The 22,628-nt window shown below is 45.2% G+C and overlaps 2 protein-coding genes across 5 annotated transcripts in view; one reads left to right on the top strand and one right to left on the bottom strand.

The window, feature by feature from the left end:
* Positions 1 to 10,885, top strand: part of LOC143299901 (mannan-binding lectin serine protease 1-like) — a 38,125-nt gene extending 27,240 nt beyond the window's left edge. Inside the window, exons 13-18 of the mRNA XM_076613403.1 lie at positions 433 to 566; positions 2,592 to 2,733; positions 4,875 to 4,990; positions 6,068 to 6,268; positions 9,185 to 9,376; positions 10,445 to 10,885. Coding sequence (XP_076469518.1) covers positions 433 to 566; positions 2,592 to 2,733; positions 4,875 to 4,990; positions 6,068 to 6,268; positions 9,185 to 9,376; positions 10,445 to 10,735 — 1,076 coding nt within the window. The 3' untranslated portion in view covers positions 10,736 to 10,885. The remainder of the gene's footprint in view (positions 1 to 432; positions 567 to 2,591; positions 2,734 to 4,874; positions 4,991 to 6,067; positions 6,269 to 9,184; positions 9,377 to 10,444) is intronic.
* Positions 10,886 to 19,842: 8,957 nt separating this feature from the next.
* The window catches only part of LOC143299788 (F-box DNA helicase 1-like), a 60,134-nt gene continuing 57,348 nt past the window's right edge, over positions 19,843 to 22,628 (bottom strand). For all 4 annotated transcript variants that reach the window (XM_076613213.1, XM_076613215.1, XM_076613216.1 and 1 more), the window contains exon 20: positions 19,843 to 20,069. In XM_076613213.1, the coding sequence (XP_076469328.1) occupies positions 19,872 to 20,069 (198 nt within the window). In that variant the 3' untranslated portion in view covers positions 19,843 to 19,871. The remainder of the gene's footprint in view (positions 20,070 to 22,628) is intronic.

Below are 22,628 nucleotides of genomic sequence, written 5' to 3'. Positions count from 1 at the left end.
GAGATAAGACAGAGCTTGCAGGTCAGGATGTCAGTGAAGGGCTGTCACCTCACTGAGATAAGACATAGCTCACAGGTCAGGATGTCAGTGAAGGGCTGTCACCTCACTGGCTTTTTTTTTCTTTCTTTATCATCTTTTTTTATTTTTTATTTTTATTTTTTATCTTTTTCCTACATTTGTTTATTTATTTACTTATTTATTTATCTATCTGTTTTTCTTTCGAGTTTTTTTCTGCATTGTATTTTATTTGATTGTCTGTCTGCTTACCTTTTTTCTTTCCTTTTTTTTTCCCTCAAGGCCTGACAAAGCATGTTGGGTTACGCAGCTAGCAGGTCAGGCATCTGCTTGACAGATGAAGTGTAGCATATATGGATTTGTCCGAATGCTGTGACGCCTCCTTGAGTAACTGAACTGAACTGAACTGTCACACAGCGGTGGAGCGATCTCCGCAGAACATGACGGTGCGGGAAGGGGAGACGGCTCTGTTCCAGTGTCTGGTGCCGGAGGCCGACGTGACCATGTGGAGGAAGGACGGAGACATGCTGGTCCAGGGGCCGCGGAAAAGGGTGGGTAACTCCGCGTCTCTACAGTACTACTGCTGCTGCTGTTTGTGGTGTTGTGGTTCTTGTGACAAGTGATGGATAGTCTTGAGGGAGGGGTGGAGGGGTAGTCAGGTCCCCACCCCTTCAAACCACACTACAGCTACTATTACTACTACTACCAGCACCACCACCACCACCACTACTACTACCGCTACTGCTGCTGCTGCTGACCCCCTTACACGTCCTGCTACTCTCCAATTTATATAGTGCCTTTATATTGTGCCTTTCCTTGTAAAATATGCTCAGTTGCTTGTACAATGTAAAAACCAACACGTAAAACGTGCAAGTTTGTTGCCAGTGGCAGTGGAGAAGAAAGAGCGAAATTTGCCTATCCTGTGTAACTGATAGAACAGTGTGGCATAAGTGTTCGATATGTGCATCCTTGGAGAGCATTTTATGTAAGTAGATGCCAAGGTTTTTTTTTTAACTCGTTCCGTTCAGTGGGCCCCAATCAAGGGCATACTGTTTACAACTTATTCAGATGAAGGACCCTGATCAGGGCTTTAGAATGTTTTGAATTTTTGGAGTGGCGCTTAATTTGCATATTGACATTACAAGCTAAGAACATCTAAACTGATTTTTCCACTCTCCACTGCAACCAATAAATGCAGAGTGTTGCTGTGCTCGTGAGCAGGAGAGTTATTTCCTAGGTGACTGGTTCATGTCAACAGTGCGTGTCAACAATGACATCAGACCCAGTTTCTTTTCACTCACAGGGCAGAAAACAGCATTAGATGAAGGAGCCTGTTGGAGCAATATTATGTTCTGAATTCAATCTGTTTCAAACTCTGCATTCCTGGATTTGTTTACAAATCCTCAGTGTGTGCAAATTTCGAACAAAAAGTATGGATACTTTCATCATCTCACTGTATGATAGCATGAGAAGGGAAGAAGTTTTAAATTTTGTCCCCAGCCAACTGGTTATGTTGCTGATCAGTTTGGAAATTAACAGGTCATAATGTTTGATACTTGTTTTTTGGCAATTCTGTTTCTTACCCAAGTAACGCGGCAATAGCCATGAGATGGCCTTAGTGGTCAGCGAGGCTCTAAGCACCATCATTTCATTTCATTTCATTTCTTACCCAAGTGAATGGGCCATCTGTGAGGAAAGTCAGGGCAGCGAACTGGCAGTACTGAGTGAGTTAAGAGACTGGGGGGTGGTATGCCACAGCCGGAGATGGATATAGGGGTAGAGGTGACGTGCTTAATCTTTGAACATTCTAGAACCAAGACGATAGCCCTGAACAACTTGACCTGGAGGTGCTGGCCAACAGGTGTGTGCGTCAAGCTCCACCCGCCCTAGAGGAGTTGTGACTGGAGGGGGGGAAAAAAAACTATGTATTTTTGTAATAGAATGCAACACTGCTGTGGGGGGGGGGGGGGGGGGGCAAACAAAAAAACCCCGTATTTTTGTTATTAAATGCAGCCTTTTAGCCACCAGGCGTCATGACCAGGATTCGAACCTGGGACCTGCAGATTGAAAATTCAACGCTTTAACCCCTCGGCTGTTGGCGCCTGTCTTTTACCCTGCCATTGTGGCAGCTGTAGCCATGCGGGTCTTTCTGTGCACAGAAAGAGCGGGATGACTACAACGATGATCATAATGATGGCGATGTCACTGAAGATGGTGATGGTAATTTCACAGTACTGGTTTAAAAATAAATGTGTGCATTTACAAATGGTATCAGTCTACCGAAAAGAGATGTTGCCATGCAGGTCCTTCTATGCACAGAAAGAGGGGGACAATGACAGTGATCATAACGGTGGTGACGTTAGTGAAGAGGGTGACAGTGATGGTGGGTCTTTCTGTGCGCAGAAAGAGGGGGACAACGACAACGACGATCATAACGGTGGTGACGTTAGTGAAGACGGTGACAGTGATGGTGGGTCTTTCTGTGCACAGAAAGAGGGGGACAACGACAACGATGATCATAACGGTGGTGACGTTAATGAAGACTGTGATGGTGATGGCGGGTCTTTCTGTCACAGATCCTGGTGAACAACTACCTGATGGTGAGTGAGGTGGTGGAGACAGATGCCGGACAGTACACCTGTGCTGCTCGTGACAACGACGGATGCTTCGCCAAGGTGTCTGCCTACCTCAACGTGGAGACTGTGGGACACGGGCGAGGTGAGACGCTGACAGTCTGTGGTTTTTCTGAATGAAAATGGGTATTGAATTTGTTATTTTTTCTTTACAGAAAATTGTATACACATAATGTACATTATCTCATTTATTCCATCAAGCCTTTCACTCCTGACCACAGTTTTTTTAGCCACAGTTCAGGAGTCATCTCGTAGTCGATTGTCAGGCTGGTCATATGATCACTGCACTCTTTTATTGTAGTGAAGTGTAATACTCTTGTCACAACAGATTTCTCTTCAGCTTCCTTTGCAAATGGCAGTTGTCATGTAGACTGTTCTGGAATGATTTTTCAGCAATTCAGTTAAATTTTGATGCATATATTTTTGTGCTTTTTAAAGCAGAAAGTTGTCGAGTTTGTCAACATGCTTCCAGTGCTGAAGAGGTGGTTAGATCTTTGTTTGAATTGCCAGGGGAGTGACAACAAAAATGTGGTGGAAAAAAAAAGAGGAAAGCAGTGTTTTTATTGGTCAACCCAAGTGATTCTGATTATTCTGAGGAGGATTGTGCCCTACCAAGTACACTGACAGATAGGGAGTGTGGAAATGCAAGAAGTGGGCACAGAAAACCCCCCACAATATTTTAACTTCAAGCCTTTGTTTAGGGGTTTCATTTAGTATATCTGGCATAGAGGAACTTGTTTGTGATTCATGCCCCCCCCCCCCCCACCCACACACACAGTATTTTAATTTCAAGCCTTTATTTAGGGTTTTCATTTACTATATCTGGCATACAGGAACCTATTTGTGATTCATGCAAAAAAAAACAACAAAACAAAAAAAACCCACAATATTTTAACTTCAAACCTTTAGTTAGGGGTTTCATTTACTGTATCTGGCATAGAGAAACTTGTTTGTGATTCATGCAAAAAAACAAACAAACAAAAAACCCCCCCACAATATTTTAACTTCAAACCTTTATTTAGGGGTTTCCTTTACTGTATCTGGCATAGAGGAACTTGTTTGTGATTCATGCACAACCCCCCCTCGACGTCCCACAGTATTTTAACTTCAAGCCTTCATTTGGGGGTTTCATTTACTATATCTGGCGTAGAGGAACTTGTTCGTGATTGTCATGAACCTAATAGAGAGGATTGTTCCTATAGAAATGAAACAATATGACTATCACTTTTTTCTTTCTAAAACTAGTTTCAGTCATACACTCTTTAACTCCTTTACAAATAAGAAAACTTTTTTTTGTTTTTTGTCCGCACCTCCCAGCCTGGTTGTTGCTGGGATATATGATGAGTGTACAGGTTTGTTGAGTAGTCCCAAGGCCAAATGGACGCCCATAGCAGCAGCATCATTCCCCTCGTTACCATTCAAAATGCCCCAAATTCTGGTGTTTTCTTCACAGGATGTGGCATTGAAAATAAGGTTCTGTGTTTTCTTCACAGGATGTGGCATAGAAAATAAGGTACTGTGTTTTCTTCACAGGATGTGGCATAGAAAATAAGGTTCTGTGTTTTCTTCACAGGATGTGGCATAGAAAATAAGGTTCTGTGTTTTCTTCACAGGATGTGGCATAGAAAATAAGGTACTGTGTTTTCTTCACAGGATGTGGCATAGAAAATAAGGTTCTGTGTTTTCTTCACAGGATGTGGCATAGAAAATAAGGTTCTGTGTTTTCTTCACAGGATGTGGCATAGAAAATAAGGTTCTGTGTTTTCTTCACAGGATGTGGCATAGAAAATAAGGTACTGTGTTTTCTTCACAGGATGTGGCATAGAAAATAAGGTACTGTAATTAGGTTCTGTGTTTTCCTCACAGGATGTGGTATTGAAAATAAGGTTCTGTGTTTTCTTCACAGGATGTGGCATAGAAAATAAGGTTCTGTGTTTTCTTCACAGATTGTGGTATTGAAAATAAGGTTCTGTGTTTTCTTCACAGGATGTATTGAAAATAAGGTTCTGTGTTTTCTTCACAGGATGTGGTATTGAAAATAAGGTTCTGTTTTCTTCACAGGATGTGGCATAGAAAATAAGGTTCTGTGTTTTTTTTCACAGGATGTGGCATTGAAAATAAGGTTCTGTGTTTTCTTCACAGATTGTGGCATAGAAAATAAAATGTCCCAAAATTCTGGGGGAAAAAGAAACTACAAAAAAACCTAACAGTTGTGTTTCTCCACAGAGTGTGGCAAGCCCAAAGTGAACGCTTTTGAAGGCCGCAGTTACCGCATCTCCAGTGGACGCGAGGCCCCCGAGGGTTCTGCTCCCTGGCACGTCATCATCAGAGAAACCATTCATGTGGGTACCTTCTTTCTGTTTGTGTAGCTTCTCTGATTCTTCTTCGTTCGTGGGCTGCATCTCCCACGTTCACTTGTATCTTTGGAGTGGTCTTTTACATGTATGACCGTTTTCCTTCCTGCCATGTAGGCAGCCATACTGTGGTTTTTTGGGGGGGTGGGGGATGGTGCCGGGTATCATCTTGTTTCAGGGGAGCTAACTGACAGTACTGAGTGAGTTAAATCCAGTGATTCATTTTCTGTTTCTGAAATGATCACATTATTGTGTTGGGGAATAGTTCTTCTGTCACAAGTTTTAAGTAAAGAATGAATAGTAGTAATGATCATGGTATTTATGGCTATGGTGTTCATAAATCACAAAATGTTGTTCACTGCTTGAAAATACTTTGCTAGAAATATTGAGACTTGTCTAAGCGAGGCAGCCTGGTGTTAGAGATGAATCAGTACTGGGTAACAAAGCGTTAAGCAGAAATCCTCCCCCTTGATTCTCTGCTCATGCGTGTGGCAATGCAGTAGTGGTGACACGGCGCACTCACTAGCTCTTGTTTTACTGGTCAGTTTCAAGTTTTTGGTATGAGTCACCAGTGCTAATTTGATTTATAATGATCAGTTGGTGGCAGGGTTTCTTCTTCCGGAATAATTTATTTTAATATACACGTTAGTTTAGAACAGGTCTCTTTTACTGCATGCTGCCTTTTTGAGTACGAAACATGCCATTTACCATTTTTAATGATTTTATACATGGGTTTCTTCTAATTTTTTTTTTTTTTTTAAACGATTATCGTTATTATTCATTTATCTATTTAAAAAATTTGTGTGTGAATGGGGTGGTGGTGGTGGTTTGGGGTGTGTGACTTTTGTCATGTTTTGTGTGCCATTATACTTGACTGTAGGCTGTAAGATGTGTGTGGGGCGAGTGGCGGCTACGAGCCTGTAGATGGCTAGTTATAAATGTCCGGCTGGATGAAAAATGATGTGAGTGATTGTGTGGGGTGAGTGGTGGCTACAAGCCTGTTGATGGCACAGTCATAGATCTCCAGCTGGATGAAATGAAGAACAATGTGTGTTGCCTCCTCAGGACTCTGCGTTCTGCGGGGGGTCTCTGCTGAACGAGCGGTGGCTGGTGACGGCAGCGCACTGCGTTTACCAGTTTGAGGACACCTACCAGTACCCCTTCCACCCCCGCCACATCCTCCTCTACCTGGCCACCCAGCACTGCAAGGGCCAGGGGGGTATCCAGCGTCGCCTCAAGTCCTACATCCTGCACCCAGACTTTGAGGTGAGGCCGCCACTTAACCCGTTCAGCCCTGTGCTCAAACTGTGGCAAGCCTGCCAACCCCCTGAGATGTCCTTCAGTAGTTTGTGATCCCATAAATGTCTTTAAAAAAAAAAAAAAATTTTTTTAAAAGTAAATTTGGGACTTTTATCAGTAGTTCCTCACTTGTGCTGTATTTTTTCCAACCATGATCAACGAACACATTCACACACTGTACAAGTAGTTAGAGAAAAAGGGAAGGAGAGAGAATTCATAATTCAGTTGCAAGAGGTCAAGAGCAAAAAAAATAATTTCATCAGCAGTCATGAATGTAAGGTTCTATCTTGCCATGAGTTCAACCATGGTCGTTTCCGATCGAGCCACATTTTCAATAGAAGACTCACGATCTGCTTACATTTTTTTTAACCAATTTCCATAGAAACTACGGGAAAACTGTAATGGTAAGCTGGTCTAGTTTGGTGTAAAAATTTGTTTCATTAAAAACGATTTCCATGCTCCTTATGCATAAACCACAAGCAGGGGGAACAAACAGTATTAACAGCCCTGTCTACACGTTGATTTGGAGGGGAAAAAATAGTAATTTTTTTTTTAGTATATCTTCTGCATTTTTTCGGCATGAGTATGACCGGGACGGCTGCCAAGGCTGTAAACTCCCTTGGGTTGAATGGTTCAAGTGAGACCAGAATGGAGTGATACAGTGTTTTACGTTGTGTCCACATATAAATGAAGGCAGAAGGGGTAAGATGGGAAGGCAGGCATTGGAGGTGTGGGAGGAAGGTGGTGGTGGATATCCAGAGAAAGCTTTAGTCCAACATCCTGTGTCATTTTTAGGTAAGACTGAACTCACTGAGCATTGCTGTGATGTTAAAAATTGTTTCACTAAAACAGTCTTCATGTTCGTACATAATTGTGCCTGAACCGCAAAGAATGGAAACTGACTTCTACAGTGTTTCTGGATGTGTCCACTTGTAATCTATGTTTCCCCCCACGTGAGTATCTTCTTCGTTCTTGGGCTGCAACTCCCACATTGACTCGTATGTACATGAGTGGGCTTTTACGTGTATGACCGTTTTTACCCCCACCATGTAGGCAGCCATACTCCATTTTCGGGGTGCCACAGGAGTATGACGTTGAAGCCTGCACAGTCTGTAAACTCCGCAGGGTTGAAAGGGTTAAATCAGTGATTTTGTGGAAACATTGTTTATCAAATTCAGGTTAATCTTTTCTACCCACGTCCGGTGATGCAGTCAACAGGGTCAATCATTCCATGGAAGTAGGTGGAGTGGACCAGTCAAGAACATGAGATGGGCAGTGGAGATGCCAGTTTTTACATTGTGGTGTCTGTGTGTCCCACATCGTGAAAAGACGTTACAAGCACAGCGTACCTGTTCATGCCAGTTTTTACATTGTGGTGTCTGTGTGTCCCACATCGTGAAAAGACGTTACAAGCACAGCGTACCTGTTCATGCCAGTTTTTACATTGTGGTGTCTGTGTGTCCCACATCGTGAAAAGACGTTACAAGCACAGCGTACCTGTTCATGCCAGTTTTCACATTGTGGTGTCTGTGTGTCCCACATCGTGAAAAGACGTTACAAGCACAGTGTACCTGTTCATGCCAGTTTTCACATTGTGGTGTCTGTGTCCCACATCGTGAAAAGACATTACAAGCACAGCGTACCTGTTCATGCCAGTTTTTACATTGTGGTGTCTGTGTCCCACATCGTGAAAAGACGTTACAAGCACAGCGTACCTGTTCATGCTGTTCATGCCAGTTTTTACATTGTGGTGTCTGTGTCCCACATCGTGAAAAGATGTTACAAGCACAGCGTACCTGTTCATGCCAGTTTTTACATTGTGGTGTCTGTGTCCCACATCGTGAAAAGACGTTACAAGCACAGCGTACCTGTTCATGCCAGTTTTTACATTGTGGTGTCTGTGTCCCACATCGTGAAAAGACATTACAAGCACAGCGTACCTGTTCATGCCAGTTTTTACATTGTGGTGTCTGTGTCCCACCACATCATGAAAAGACGTTACAAGCACAGCGTACCTGTTCATGCCAGTTTTTCCATTGTGGTGTCTGTGTCCCACATCATGAAAAGACGTTACGAGCACAGCACAGCGTGCCTGTTCATGCCTTAGTCCTTTCACCTGGCATAAACTTCCCCAACCAAATTTGTCGGGACAAAAATCTCCGTTCAAATCTGGCCTCAAAACACATCTGTACAAATATGCTTCCATGGATGTCTAGGCGTGAATGTGTGTGTGTGTGTGTACACATTGTCATTAGTTCAGTTCAGTTGCTGAAGGAGGTGCAGGACAAATCCATATAACACATTTTATTTGTTTTGCTTTTAGTCTTGTGTTTTGTGTCCTGTGATGTTAATTTTTGTAATCATTGCCCTCTCCTCCCCATACTGATGTTAACTTTTGGTTCTCTTGGGTCCCTGTGCATTGGAGATCGAGTGCATTATGAATTTTTATTATTGTGATGTTTCCAGGGATGCATTTTCAAACATTTGGCCCTGTTCTCTTAAAGAACCATTATCATTATAATAATCATTATGTTGTTAATGAATTACCATTATTATTATAATTATTGTTGTCACTATCAGTCGTCATTATCATTGTTGTTATGTGATCAGGGTTCCAGTTTCAACAACGATGTGGCACTGTTTGATGCACTTACAATGATTTGGCCCCGTTCTTATAAAGAACCATGATCACAAATCATTATGTTAATAAATAACCATCATTACAGTTATTATCATTGTCATGCGATCAGGGTTCCAGTTTCAGCAACGACCTGGCACTGTTTGATGCACTTTCAACGATTTGGCCCTGTTCTTATTAAGAACCATAATCACAAATCATAATCATTATGTTAATGATTATTATCATTGCTGTCATGCGATCAGGGTTCCAGTTTCAACAACGACCTGGCACTGTTTGAGCTGGACGAGCCAGTGCTGCTGTCGGAGGACATCATGCCCATCTGTCTGGAGCGGGCCGTGTTTGTGGACGAGCTGCTGAGGGGGGGACGACTGGGCATCGTCACTGGCTGTGGCAGTCTGTACGAGGAGGGAAGGTCTCCGCTCTACTTGAACGAGGTCAGGGGAAGGAAGGAATGTATTAATGAACGAAATTTGAGGGAAGCGTAATAAATGAAAACATGATTTTGAAAATTTTTTAATGAATGAATGAAATTTGAGGGAAGCGTAATGAGCTAAAACATGATTTTTTATAATTTTTTTTATTATTATTTTTTTTATAAATACATCCAGAACAGAAAGGCCTTACCGTATGATAACTTCCATGAATATATGAAGTCATCCTACTTAACATAATAATTTTCCCTTCAAAGCAGTAGTGACGCATAATACACATACATTAAAATATATATATAGAGAGAGATATATACATACTTATACACATATATACTCATTTACATACACATCTACATACATATGTATATCTATATTCTTAATAGCATTATCATTGAACCTGGTGTATGGTTGTGTTTAAAAATATAAGCATATTTTCTAAGAGTTTTGATTTTCTAGAAGGTTCATGTGTGGACACTATTTTATTTTCAGAAAAAGATTGGATAACATTACCAATGAATGCACTTATTTTTCTTCTTCATAATCCTTTATTGAATTATTCAGTAAGTGATCTACTGACAGATTTTGTTTATTTTGCATATATGCATCTTTCACTTTTTAACATTGTGTTTACTTGTTCAATTTTATGTATGTTTTACACTGACCTAGGTAGGATTTAAAATCCTGCCAGTCACAGCATCTGGTGGGTGAAGAGTAGAGATTTTTTCGATCTCCCAGGCCAACATGTGTAGACCTGCCAGAGCCTAAACTCTATGTGCAGTAAGATCAGATGCACATATTAAAGATCCTGTAATCCTTGTCAGCATTCAGTGGGTTGTGGAAACAACATACCCAGCATGCACCCTCCCCAAAAAGGAGTACTGCTACATGGTGGGGATAAAAATGGTCACACACATAAAGGCCTCTTCATGTATATGAGTGAACATCAGTCTCACAGCCCCAAACAGTCATACATGTTAAGGCCTGTCTTTGTATACGAGTGAATATGGGAGTTGCAGCCCACGAACAGTGATGATGATGATTTCATGCAGATTTTTTTTTTTAATTCACCAGGTGAAACTGCCCTACGTTCCTAGAGACATCTGTGCGGAGAGGGCAGAGGCGGTGAACGCCAGTTTCACAGAGGGCATGATGTGTGCCGGATACTCTCGCAGCATGCGGGGCGACGCCTGTGCCGGGGACAGTGGCGGCCCCTACGTCATGGAGTACTCGGGCAGGTTTGTTCTGGTGGGCATCGTGTCGTGGGGGGTGGGGTGTGATCGAGAGAACCAGTACGGCTACTACACTCATGTCTCTCGCTACTACGACTGGATTGTGGAGACCACCAGCAAACCTTCCAAGTAGTTGACTGTACACTCACCACACACAGTACAAAGCTTGGATGTGGTGAATGTGAATGAACTTGATTATGAAATGCTCACCACCACTGCCCAGTACTTTGATGGTATATTTGGTCTATGGTTCGGCCAGGTATTATTTACTATGCATGACATTTGCTGTCAATGACAGAGATACATTTTTCATGTTTAAAAAAAAATGTATCATTAAACTTAGCTGATATAATGTTGCTGTGACAAGTTTGCTGTGCACCATCCACAAACCCTGACCTCCCCTCCGGTGCGCTTCCTTATATACTTGAAATTTTCTGCAAAACTCATTGCAAAGTCATCTCTCATTGGTTGTTTGCAGAGTTGTCCATCGTTGGCTGTTCAGTATCCTCACTTGCCATTGGTGAAATCCCCAAGGCTGTCTACTCTAATTTGTCATTGGTTAGCACAGGTGAGCAGTGTTCAGGTTTGCAGAAAAATTCAAGTATATAAGGAAGCACACCAGGAGTGGAGGAGGTTCAGGCTTGCGGATGGTGCACAGCAAACTTCCGGGGACTTACTTGGCTTTCCAGACAATTAAAAAAAAAAACAAAACCATTTGCATTTCTTTTTTTTTTTTTTATACTTTGCTCACTAACCCAGTCCAAACTTTTCAATATGGTTTGCTTACAATTTTTTTCAGATAAATACCAACATCCATTTCTTCAACAATTTTTTCCCCATGAAGACCATGTACCCACTTCAACTTGTATGGCTGAAGTTCTACTGGTCCACTGAAACAGAAAACATTAAAACAAATATAATGCTCTACCAAAAACCTGCATGCTTGTCGCGAAAATAACTTGTGCACTCTGGCACATCAAACTTCCAGGGACTGCTTTCCAGACATTTAACTGCATTTCTTTTTTTACTTTGCTCACTAACCCAGTCCAGACTTTTCAATTTTATTCAGTTAAATACTGATGTCCATTTCTTAAACACAATTTTTATCCCATGAAGACAATGTATTCACTTCAATTTGTATGGCTGAAGTTCTACAGTGTACGCTCAACACCTACATGCTCCCTGACTGCTACGTCAGAGCAGTGTCCCCTCTGCACCCCTGAAAAGAGAAAAAAAACCCCAACTGGTCATACATGCAAAATCCCACTCTGTACGTAAGGGTGAACATGGTTGCAACAGCCCATAAGCGACGCAGGTCTCTCTGCAGTGTATACAGTTCAGATATGGTGTGAGGCAGGCCTGAGTGTGTTTTTCCTGATCAGCCACCTGGTGATTGAGAAGGTTTATTTCATCGCATCCATGTTTACATTAGATCATTTGCAACATTTAATGTCTGTTTTGAAAATGGCTATTAGATTCATTTTTCAAAAGATCATACTCATTTTCTGCATGTTGTATGTCTCCTGTGTGCATGCATGATGTACATATGAGGTAGATCAAAGCATTAATTATCGTGATGTGCATTTGGTGACGGATAAAAATCGAATAATCTCATCTGTATATCATCATTTGGCTTCAGGTTATTTCCTTGTGGGTGTGCTTTATAACACTGTTGAACAAAATCAAGACTCAGGGTATGTCAGACTTTCATCAACACTGAAACACATTCATTTCCTTCAAATAAATGGAATCGTCACATTCCATTTTGAGAATGGCCATTTCAAATAGTAATCATCCTGAAATATATCTGACAGCAATACTTGCTTCTTTTCTGACATGATGATGATGATGATTCAGGAGGAAGGTGGCAGAATGGTTAAGATGTTATGCTGCCAATAGGAGGAGTCTGTATTATACTCCATGTTTGGTGTTTACATATACTTACCATGTCAAACTTATGCAGAATTTAAAGCAAATGGAGGAGGGCGACGCCTACTGGTTCGTATGGGGAGCCCTTGAAACTGAGACGGCAGTGTTAGCCGCGACAAAGGAAATCCCCTTGGAACCGTCAGCCCTCGTCATATGGAAATCCCGGAGGTAGAAGTTGATGAAGGGATTCTCCGACCGCCAGAAGGCTGCCTCCAAGACATGCTGCAGTGGTACCGAGTGCTGGAAAGCAGCCGAAGTAGCTATGGCCCGCACTTCGTGTGTTCTGGGATTAAGACAACTGAGATCCTTGTGTGCATGAGAGTAGGCTCTACGATGACTTGGGAAACCCAGCGGGAAATGGTGCCTGCAGCGATATCTTTCTTGTAATTCTCATTGAGATGAGAAGAACGCCTCTGAGAAGAACGCCTATGGCGAGACCTACTGCAATAGTATTTGAGGCACCAAACGGGGCAGAGATGCCTATCTTCATCATCTTGGGCAAGAATATCAGACAAAGGTCTGACCCTCAGAGAGGGGGAAGGGACCTCGGTTCTTAGCCAGAAACTCTGGAAGGAAACGAAGAGTGATGGAACCATCTCTGTGGAATGCTAGATCTTGTGCCATACCACTAAGACCATGAATCTCACTTCTACGACGGCCCGTGGCCAGCAACAGAAGGAAAGTGGTCTTGAGAGTGAGCAGGTCAAAAGGAATAGTCCCCAATGGCTCAAAGGGCTGTTTTTGAATGAAATCCAGCACCAGGAACAAGTCCCAGAGGGGCACTCTTCTGGGATTCCTAGCTTCCTTCAGAGAGGCACCCCTAGCCACTTCTCTGAGCAGGAAATCAGCTTCAAAAGCGGGACCACCTAACTGTTTGATAGTGGTACAAATGGCAGACCTGTACCCTCTCACAGAACTAGCAGACAGGTTGAGAACCGAGGAGCAGTGAGCCAGAAAGATGGCCAGCTGCATGCTCGTAGGGTTAGTAGGGCGAATGTTCTGAGCTGTACACCAACTCAGCCATTTCTTCCAGCGAAAGTCGTACAAAGTCTCTGTTCCCTCCCTCCTGGCTTTGGAGACCATGGAGAGGAGGTCGGAGGAGGCACCCCCCTTGGTCAGCGTGGCCGACACAGAGGCTGACCGAGGGGTGGAAGACTTCAATGGTGATGCTGACAGTTCCGCCCGCACAGCAGCCACGCGTGCAGGTGGAGCATTTGAGGATTGGAGTGAGGAATGCCCGAACGAGGCTGCCTCAGCAGATGAGGTTTGGTTTCCAGTTCCAGTGGTGGAACATGTGTCAGGGACTGAAGGACCGGAAACCAGGGCTGGGCTGGCCATTTCGGCGCAATGAGGATCATCTGCGGGCGTTCCAACCTGGCTTTCCGTATCACCTTGGACAGGATTTGAAAGGGAGGAAACGCGTAGGCAGACTGCTCCAGTCTAGAGAGAGAACATCCACTGCCCATGCTTCTGGGTCAGCGACCGGAGAGACATAAGTGGGAAGTCTCTTGCTGAACCTTGTCGCAAACAGGTCCACCATCGGCCGGAACCACTGTTCCCACACTCCTTGCAGGGTGTCCTTGTCCAGGGTCCACTCTGTGTGTATGACACTCTTGGACCTGCTGAGAGCATCTGCCAAAATGTTGTCTTTCCCTGCTATGTCTCTCGCTGAAAGTGCAATGCCCTTGCTGTGGCACCAACGGAGGAGAGCCTCGGTCCGCAGAGAGAGGTCTGCCGAGTGCGCTCCCCCCCCTTTGTTCACATAACATGCGACTTGTATTGTCCGTGAACAAGCGAATGGTCTTGCCGTTGGCCTCCGCCATGAAGTGCTGGAGAGCCCTGCGAACTGCCTCCAGTTCCAGAACATTGATGTGGCATAGGCGCTCCTCCGGGGACCAAGTCCCTGCTGCATAGAGTGAGTCCATGTGGGCTCCCCAGCCCATGGAGGAGGTGTCTGTGAATAGTGCCACCTGAAGAGTAGGTGGGACTATGGGCACCCCCTGTGTCAGAAGAGGGGTGGTTAACCACTCTGATGTCACCTCGAGGAACCACTCGCCCAGACATATCCGGGTATCCCATGGCTGAGTGCTCTGGGACCACCGTAGCCTGAGTGCCCTCTGAAGAGGGCGCTTGAGAACCCTGCCCAGAGGGATGAGAGGTGCCATGGACTCCATCATGCCCAGGAGGGAAGAAAGTGTCTGCGCTGTTGCTTGGGAGGAATGGCGCAAGTGGTTGAGGAGGCCTGCCAGACGGTCCCACCGATCTGGCGTCGGAGAGACTATCATAGACCGCGTGTCGAATCTCATCCCTAAGAAGTCGAAGGACTGGCTCGGGGACAGATCGCATTTCTCCTGGTTCGTGATGAAGCCCAGTTGGGAGCACAGGTCTAGAAGTCTGGCTGTATGACTCTGACACAGAGCCTGTGACTGGGCCAGAATAAGCCAGTCGTCCAGGTACACACAGAGCCGAATGGACTCCGACCGGACGATTGACACCAATTCCCGCACCACCTTGGTAAACAGGAAAGGGGCAAGGGACAGACCAAATGGGAGGACAGAGAACTGGAACACTCTGTCCCTCCACACGAACCTCAGGTACCTGCGGGATGCCGGGTGGATGAGGATATGGAAATAAGCATCTTTCAGATGAAATAAGCATCTTTCAGATCGATGGACGTCGCCCAATCTCCCCGTTGCATGGTCTGACCATGCCGAATCTGTGCCTGTGTGTCCATCTTGAATTTCATCTTGGGGAGGAATCTGTTGAGGGGGGACAAGTCCAGGACTGGTCTCCACCCTCCAGAGACTTTTGGAATCACGAACAACCGGCCGTAAAAACCGGGGCCCGGGTCCGAGAGTTGAGATATCGCCCCTATGAGGAGTAGGTGCGATATCTCTTTCTCTAAGACGCTCTCCTGCTCCATCGAGCTGGGCACATAAGGAGGAGGAGTGGATCTTAGAGGGGGGCGGTCCCCCACCCAAGGGAGCATGTACCCCGACTCTAGCACCGAAACAATCCAGTCGTTGAGTCCCAGAGCACGCCACTGATGAGCGTGCCGGGACAAGTTTCCTACTTGGAGGGGCTGAACGACTGGCGGTGCTGAATCGGGGCCCAGTCATTGGGGGTGCTGCCTTCTGGCCTTGGGCATGGCCGGACGGCTTGGACGGCCATGAGGTGGTTTGTTCTTCTGCCGCTGATTCTGAGCACGCCGCTTTGACTTAGGAGGCGAGGTATATGGAGGAGCCCTGGTGGTGGGTCTCTTCAATGGCATAGAACCCTGGCGCCCCTGGGAGGAGTGTGCTAAATATGAGGCCACCTCCCTGTTTGTCTCTGCCCTGTGGCTGACAAAATGCGGCGCATACTGGCCGAAGAGGGAGTGCTGCTGTGCTGGGATGGACCGCAGGGCAGCCCTCTCCTCTACTGGAATGTTAGAGAGGCGGAGAACAGCATCCCGCCGCGCTAGCACAGTATTGAAGTGAAGGCTGGTAGCTGCGTCTGCAGCTGCCGTGAGACCAGACGCTACTCGATTGCCAAAAGTGTTTAACCTCGGTTCCCACAGCTCATTGGCTCTGTGGAGGAACGCGTCAAAGAAGGTATAAGCCGTGGAAACCTCGAGGAGGCAGCGGTGGGCCAGTTTGTCCCACTCTGCAAATGTCTTAAAGGGAAGAGTAGCTGAGGTGGGGAAGGTGGTGCGCTGTGAGACCAACATCCTGTCCTGCGCGGAGGGCTCTGCTTCCCTGTAGGCAGGGTGGTCCTGTGTGTACCAGGACCACACTCCTCCCTTGGAGGGATCTTTAAGGAACTTGCCTAGGGCAAAAGCGCCCGGGGCAGAGAGGGACTCCCTGCCTGGAGGAGGGATGGAAGCAGCACCCCTGACGGTGCGGGCTGGCTTATTAAGCCACTCCTGACACTCTGAGTCGCCTTGTGGTTCTGGAGTTAGTCACCTGACCGCAGGAGGGTTAAGGGTGACAAAGTTGCCTGAGGGACTGATTCAGCATGCGTGACCCTATTGGGGAGGGTCAGTTCGAGCTCGGCAAAGTCCGAGTTTGGTTCAGGCTGGTCCCTAGGGAGGCGTGGGCTCCATCTGTCGCACTGGGATGGGGGCGAAGAGTGCTCATCCGCTTGTTCGTCCTCATCCGAAGACAGGGGCTGTCCCTCTTGTTCACAGTCCATCCCCTGCTGGGTGCCATCCCAAGTGGATGTACCCACGGGGGCGTCCTGTGGGCTGTGGTCAGCCCAGCGGGATGAGCTGGGGCGATCCCGAGCAGGGACCCTGGTCTCCTCTGTTATGTCCTTGACACCTGAAGAGGGTGGGGAGTGTGTGGACCGTAGGTCCAACCATGCTTGGGATGGTGGGTGCCACACCTTCTCAGAGAGAGCGTCCCTGGACGCCAGAGGGACCCACGAGTGCTGTGAGGGGACAAACACCCACTCATCTCCTTTTAGGACCGAGGGCTGTGCCGTCGGTTCTGAAAAGGAAGCCGTAGTGACCGTGGAGGTCACCTGCGTGCTGACAGAGGACCGATTCGAGGCTGTAGTGTTAATACTGGTCGAGGAGCTCGACCTGCCCGACGAGGAGTCAATCCCTCTTGTCGGGGCTGTGTGTGTGTCACTCTGTGGTCTGTGCTGGGTTGGGTCCGGTGGGGAGCGGACCAGGGGTTAGTCCCTGGTCCTCCTGGGAACCCAGCATGCACCATAGGTGCACCCCAGTACGGGTAGAATGGGGGATACCACCCATGGGCACCAGCCATCCTGTGACCCCAGCCCCAAGGGTCACTGGCGCCTTGACCTCGCTGAAGGGAAAAACCTGGCCAAGTTGGAGGGAGGTCAGGTCCGACTTGGGTGTCAGACAGGCCGAAAGGCCGGCAGTCTGACTGCCCGGAACCGCCTGACACTCCCCCAGCAGGGGAGACCGGCCGGATAGCGGGAAGACCTGCAGAGCAGGTTGCCACGCGCCCCGAATCCCCTCCCGTGGGGAGACTGGGGTGGCTTGGCCCGGGGTGGGCCTGGGAGAGTCTCTTGCTGAGTATCTCTGCCAGCATCATGATTCCTGCCTTCGTAGGATGGCATACGAGACATGGTACCGCGCGTAAGCACCCAGCGAACAATTCGATCCCCAACAGAGAAAGGAAAGACCGGATCGACTCAGAGGTAGAAAAATACGAAGGAATCGAGGGGGCCGAGTCGAAACGAGTACACAGAATGTAAGCACAATATACATGCAAGCCGCATACAACAAAATAAGGCCAAATGAAAACGCTTAATAGCGTTAGACGAGACAGAGCGAAAACCTGACAAGATGGCGTGGAGAGCCTTGGCCAAAGGAATGATTCAGCACTTATAGCTGTTAGAGGCGTTTGATTGGCTAAGAGCGGGCCAGACTAAGAGGGGCGTCTTTTCACTGTTAGCTGCGCGAAATTTGGCCAAACAGAGCAAACCATAGGCCTAGTTTGCATCAGTTTGACATGGTACAAGTATATGACACCAAAATATGGAGTCTGTGAGAGTCTGGGTCCGAATCCCGCTCACCCTTTCTCCCAAGTTTGACTGAGGTGCCTAGTCATTCAGATGATGACAAACCGAGGTCCTGTGTGCAGCATGCGTGCACTTGGCACACTGAAAAAGAACCCATAGCAACGAGAGTTGTCCTCTGGCAAAATTCTGTAGAAAAATCCACTCTGATAGGTACAAAAATATATATGCATGCACTTAAAAGTTTGGTTTCAGTTCACATTGCTTTCAGAAGCAGCAATGCTTTAAATCAAAATAATTCCCAGTTCCCAGAGTAACCAACAAATCCATGCTAACCCACTTTTCCACCCTTTCCCACCCCCTTTTTTTTTTTGTGGCTAGAGACACAAAACAATGAACAACAAGCAAGCCAACATGCAGAAGTATCAAAATAATAAAACGACTTCACTCACCACTCTTGCTTTTGCCAGAAGCGCTGTCAGCAAATGAATCACTAGTGACAAGGTCACTCATTTCCAGAGCTTTGTCCAACTTCACTGTCACTCGTTTTTTTTTTTAAAAAAATATGGAGATCCGGACTAGTTAACTTGGTCAAAGTATATATGTTAACACAAACAAGAAAGCGTCCGACCAGAACACACAGCTTTCCTCCTTTACTTCAAAACAAGTTTGCATTGTTGCTGCACACAGTTGTTCAGGTCCACACAGCAAACAGATGTGAGCAGTGCATTACGGGTTTCAATGCCGACGTTGTTCACAGCTCTCCAGTGCACATCCACTGCTGTCATTTTGGCATTGCCAAAGGACCAGTTTACATACAAATCAGCTTGCAAAAAAAAAAGGCACTTCATTTCATCATATCCAAAACGGGATCCTTCAGACACAAAATATTACGTTTTATTAAAAAAAACCAAATTATCCCTGTAGCAAACCTATCATTCATTTCATTTGAGCCGAAAAACTTATGTATGCACATATATTCAAAAACAGTTTAGCATGTTTACTCTTTGCTATATTCAAGCACTGCCATGCACATGCACACAGTAGTTTTGCTGACATCCACTTCCTTAAGTAAGTGTACTAAAGTAGTATACTTTTACACATTCTGCATGGGTGTGTAATTTTCATGTGTATAGTGTATACACCATGATAAGGCAATCTCTTTTTTCAATACACATTATCAAAATCAAAATAGCTGCACATGATCTTTTTGTGAATATTACATATCCGTGGAAAACAAAACATACATGCACAGTGTTGGACAGCATAATTTTCATGCATTCGCACACACACACACACGGACGCACACAAGGGTGCTTGCTCTGTCCACTTAGTTGGCTGAGCAATGAATTTGCAGTCAAGTTCACTTCATTCACACAGACGCACAACATAAAAAAACAACTGGCATTTCACTGCCCATCTTTAACATGTTGTTCTGGTGGTGTCACCTTTCCACTTTTCTGGGATGGTTTGCAAAATCAGTTGTATCAGCTGAGGGTGGTATCAACCAAAACAGACGACCCCCCCACACAAATACTGTCACACACCAACACCACCCACCTGCACATACTCCCCCCCCAACCAGACAAAATGATACACACTGCACACACTCGCATACACAGGCACCACCTACACAACCACCTTCCACAATGCATTCAGCTGCAAGAAAAAACCTGGGCAAAAAATTAAAACCAATCCACAGGTCTCTCTCTCAAATCTTCCTGGGATGCAAAGACTGTCGTAATTTGTAGAACTTTTGACCATCTGGTTTCTTCTTTCTGGGGGAGGAAAAAAAAAAAAAAGAAAAAGAAAAAGAAAAAAAAAAAAAAAAAAAAAGAAAAAAAAAAAAAAAGTATTCCACAGGTTTTTCATGGCAGGGTGATCCCATTAAAATAAGGAATTGGCTGGTCATTGTTACCGCCATGGCCGACAGGCTGATCCAAATTCTGCTCATCACCATCCAAATTTTGCTCATCCCCATCACCAAACAGATCAGCGTAATCTCTGCAAGCTAACCTCAGCAGTGCTGGAGATACAACCCCTGCTGGCTCAACCACCTTGTTTCCCTGCAACACCAGCATCACAATAATAATACTAATTAGCACTTAATCTTATGTAGCTCTGAACCCTGTCCAGAGACAAATCAACGTGCTTTCACACCAGTCAGTCACATGAATGCATGACTAAACTTGTGAAACTGGAGACAAAGAAAAGGCAGGAGAGGGGGGCTATTTTGGGAAGAGGTGGGTCTTTAAGGCCAGACTAGAAAGAGCTGAGCGTGGAGACCTGACGAAGTGAAAGAGAAAGTTCATTCGAAGTGCAAGGTCCAGAGAAAGAACGGTGGCCGACAGCTGAGTGTTTGAATCCAGGTATGCGTAGACAGCTTGAGAGGTGGAGGCAGCCACAGAGAAGAGGCATTTTAATAATCATAATAATGCAGATCGACACTCACACCTCCCATACAGGGAGCTCATGGTGTTCACAATAAAAGTTATACATACACAAATAAACACACATGCATTCAAGTATGACATTCCTTGTACAAACTAGCCCACACACAGCTCAAGTTCAAGAATTACATTAGTCCTATACTCGAAGTGCAGATATATGCGAATGTGTAAGTATGTATGTGTATTTATGTGCATGCATGTAGCTGTATTAATAATCTTTATCATGACTATCTAATAGGTGCATTATGCCTTCCTATATGAATGACTAGAGGAAATGTGTTGATACATATGAAACTCCAAAGGTATTTTAGAAAACAATATATGGATTGTGTACCTTTAACAATTCTTTAACAACCAGTAGAGTGCCTGTCAGTTGATGTCCTACAAAAAATATTGCCATAGTGCCAATAAGACGTCCACTGACGTCCTACATATGTTCAGATTTTTCCTTCATTGGAGTTTGGTTCAATTCACATAAACAGACTCTGAACAGTTGGTTTGATGTGTCTGGATTATAAAAATACTATCTAAATAAACATTCATCAGGTTGAAGACCCCTTTCTACTTGAAAATAATTTGCTAACTGACCATGTGATAAGTGCATGGAAAAGGGGGTTGCATCTTGTGTAAAAAAAAGGCATTGAAAACTGTCTCCAGTAAAGGAGGTGGTCATAGTCAGCAGATTTACACCATTCTGAAAGTTCTGCTTGTGGTTATGGACAGCTGTTGTGATGGAGAAGGATCTCTCTTGTCTGATGATTGGTTTGAAAAGGAAGGTGATTGACAACAACTGTGACTAAACTGACAGCCCCATTTGATGGTAATTCAATGCATCTATCCAATCAGACAGCGTTTTTGAACAAGTGGCTATGACTGACAGAATACGTGCAGCGAGCGTTGGAAGAAGGGGAGGAGAGGGAGAGGAGTGATGCAAGACGATAGGTTGAATGTCAGCCAGAGTTCATGAAGGGGGCGTGGCTTTTAGGAATGAGTGTACTCGCATTTCAGTGCAGACTGTAGGATATTACAATAGATTCCTCTGTGTGAAATTCGGGCTGCTCTCCCCAGGGACAGCGCGTTGCTACACTACAGCCCCACCCATTTTTTTTTTTTTTTCCTGCGCGGTTTTATTTGTTTTTCCTATTGAAATGGATTTTTCTACAGAATTTTGCCAGGAACAACCCTTTTGTTGCTGTGGGATCTTTTACGGGCACTAAATGCATGCTGCACACGAGACCTCGGTTTATCGTCCAGACCACCATTCAAGGTCTGGTGGAGGGGGAGAAAATATCGGTGGCTGAGCAGTGATTTGAACCAGTGCGCTCAAATTCCCTCACTTCCTAGGCGGACGCGTTACCGCTAGGCCATCACTCCACTCCCCTCCACCCCTGAATCCTCAAAATTCCCTGGCACGGGCAAAGCACTTTATTAAAAAATTATTATTATTTTATTTATTTATTTTTTTTTTTACAAAATTCTCTGGCACTGAACTGGTTAATGGACACATATCAATTTAGCAAAACATCCTTAACTCTACACTGATGCTAATTTTAATGTCTCTTTCTTGCTAAAACACTGAGAAGTTATCAATTCATGATGAAAATGTGTCCACCTTGATCGTGAAATACTTTAATAAAAAAAAAAAAAATTACATTAGTGAATAAGAAGATATATTGGGCAGTAAGTAAGGACAGTAATTTCACATCCACTCTAGCCAGGGCACAGGAAGACGGAGCCCAATCCTATCCTTCCGCCGTTCTTACCTCCCCCCCACCTACCCCTCCCCCAATCTAAGTGAAGCACCCATTCACGTCTGGGTGGATGGGTGCAACAGCTGAGTGGTTAAAGCGTTGGACTTTCAATCCGAGGGTTTGAATCCCAGTAATGGCACCTGGTGGAGATTTTTTCCAATCTCCCAGGTCAACATATGTGCAGACCTGCTTGTGCCTGAACCCCCTTCGTGTGTATATGCACGCAGAAGATCAAATACGCACGTTAAAGTTCCCGTACTCCATGTCAGTGTTCGGTGGGTTACAGAAAAAGAACATACCCAGCATGCACACCCCCGAAAACGAAGTATGGCTGCCTACATGGCAGAGACATATCTTACCACAAAAATAAATTGTCAAAATGCCAGTATGGAAATCCATATCATACATGGGTCCTGGGGTTGCC

This window comes from Babylonia areolata, chromosome 25, assembly GCF_041734735.1.
Source record: "Babylonia areolata isolate BAREFJ2019XMU chromosome 25, ASM4173473v1, whole genome shotgun sequence".
Lineage (NCBI taxonomy): Eukaryota > Metazoa > Mollusca > Gastropoda > Neogastropoda > Buccinidae > Babylonia > Babylonia areolata.
The sequence above is the reverse complement of the archived record's forward strand: the minus strand, read 5'-3'. Positions and strand labels throughout refer to the sequence as shown.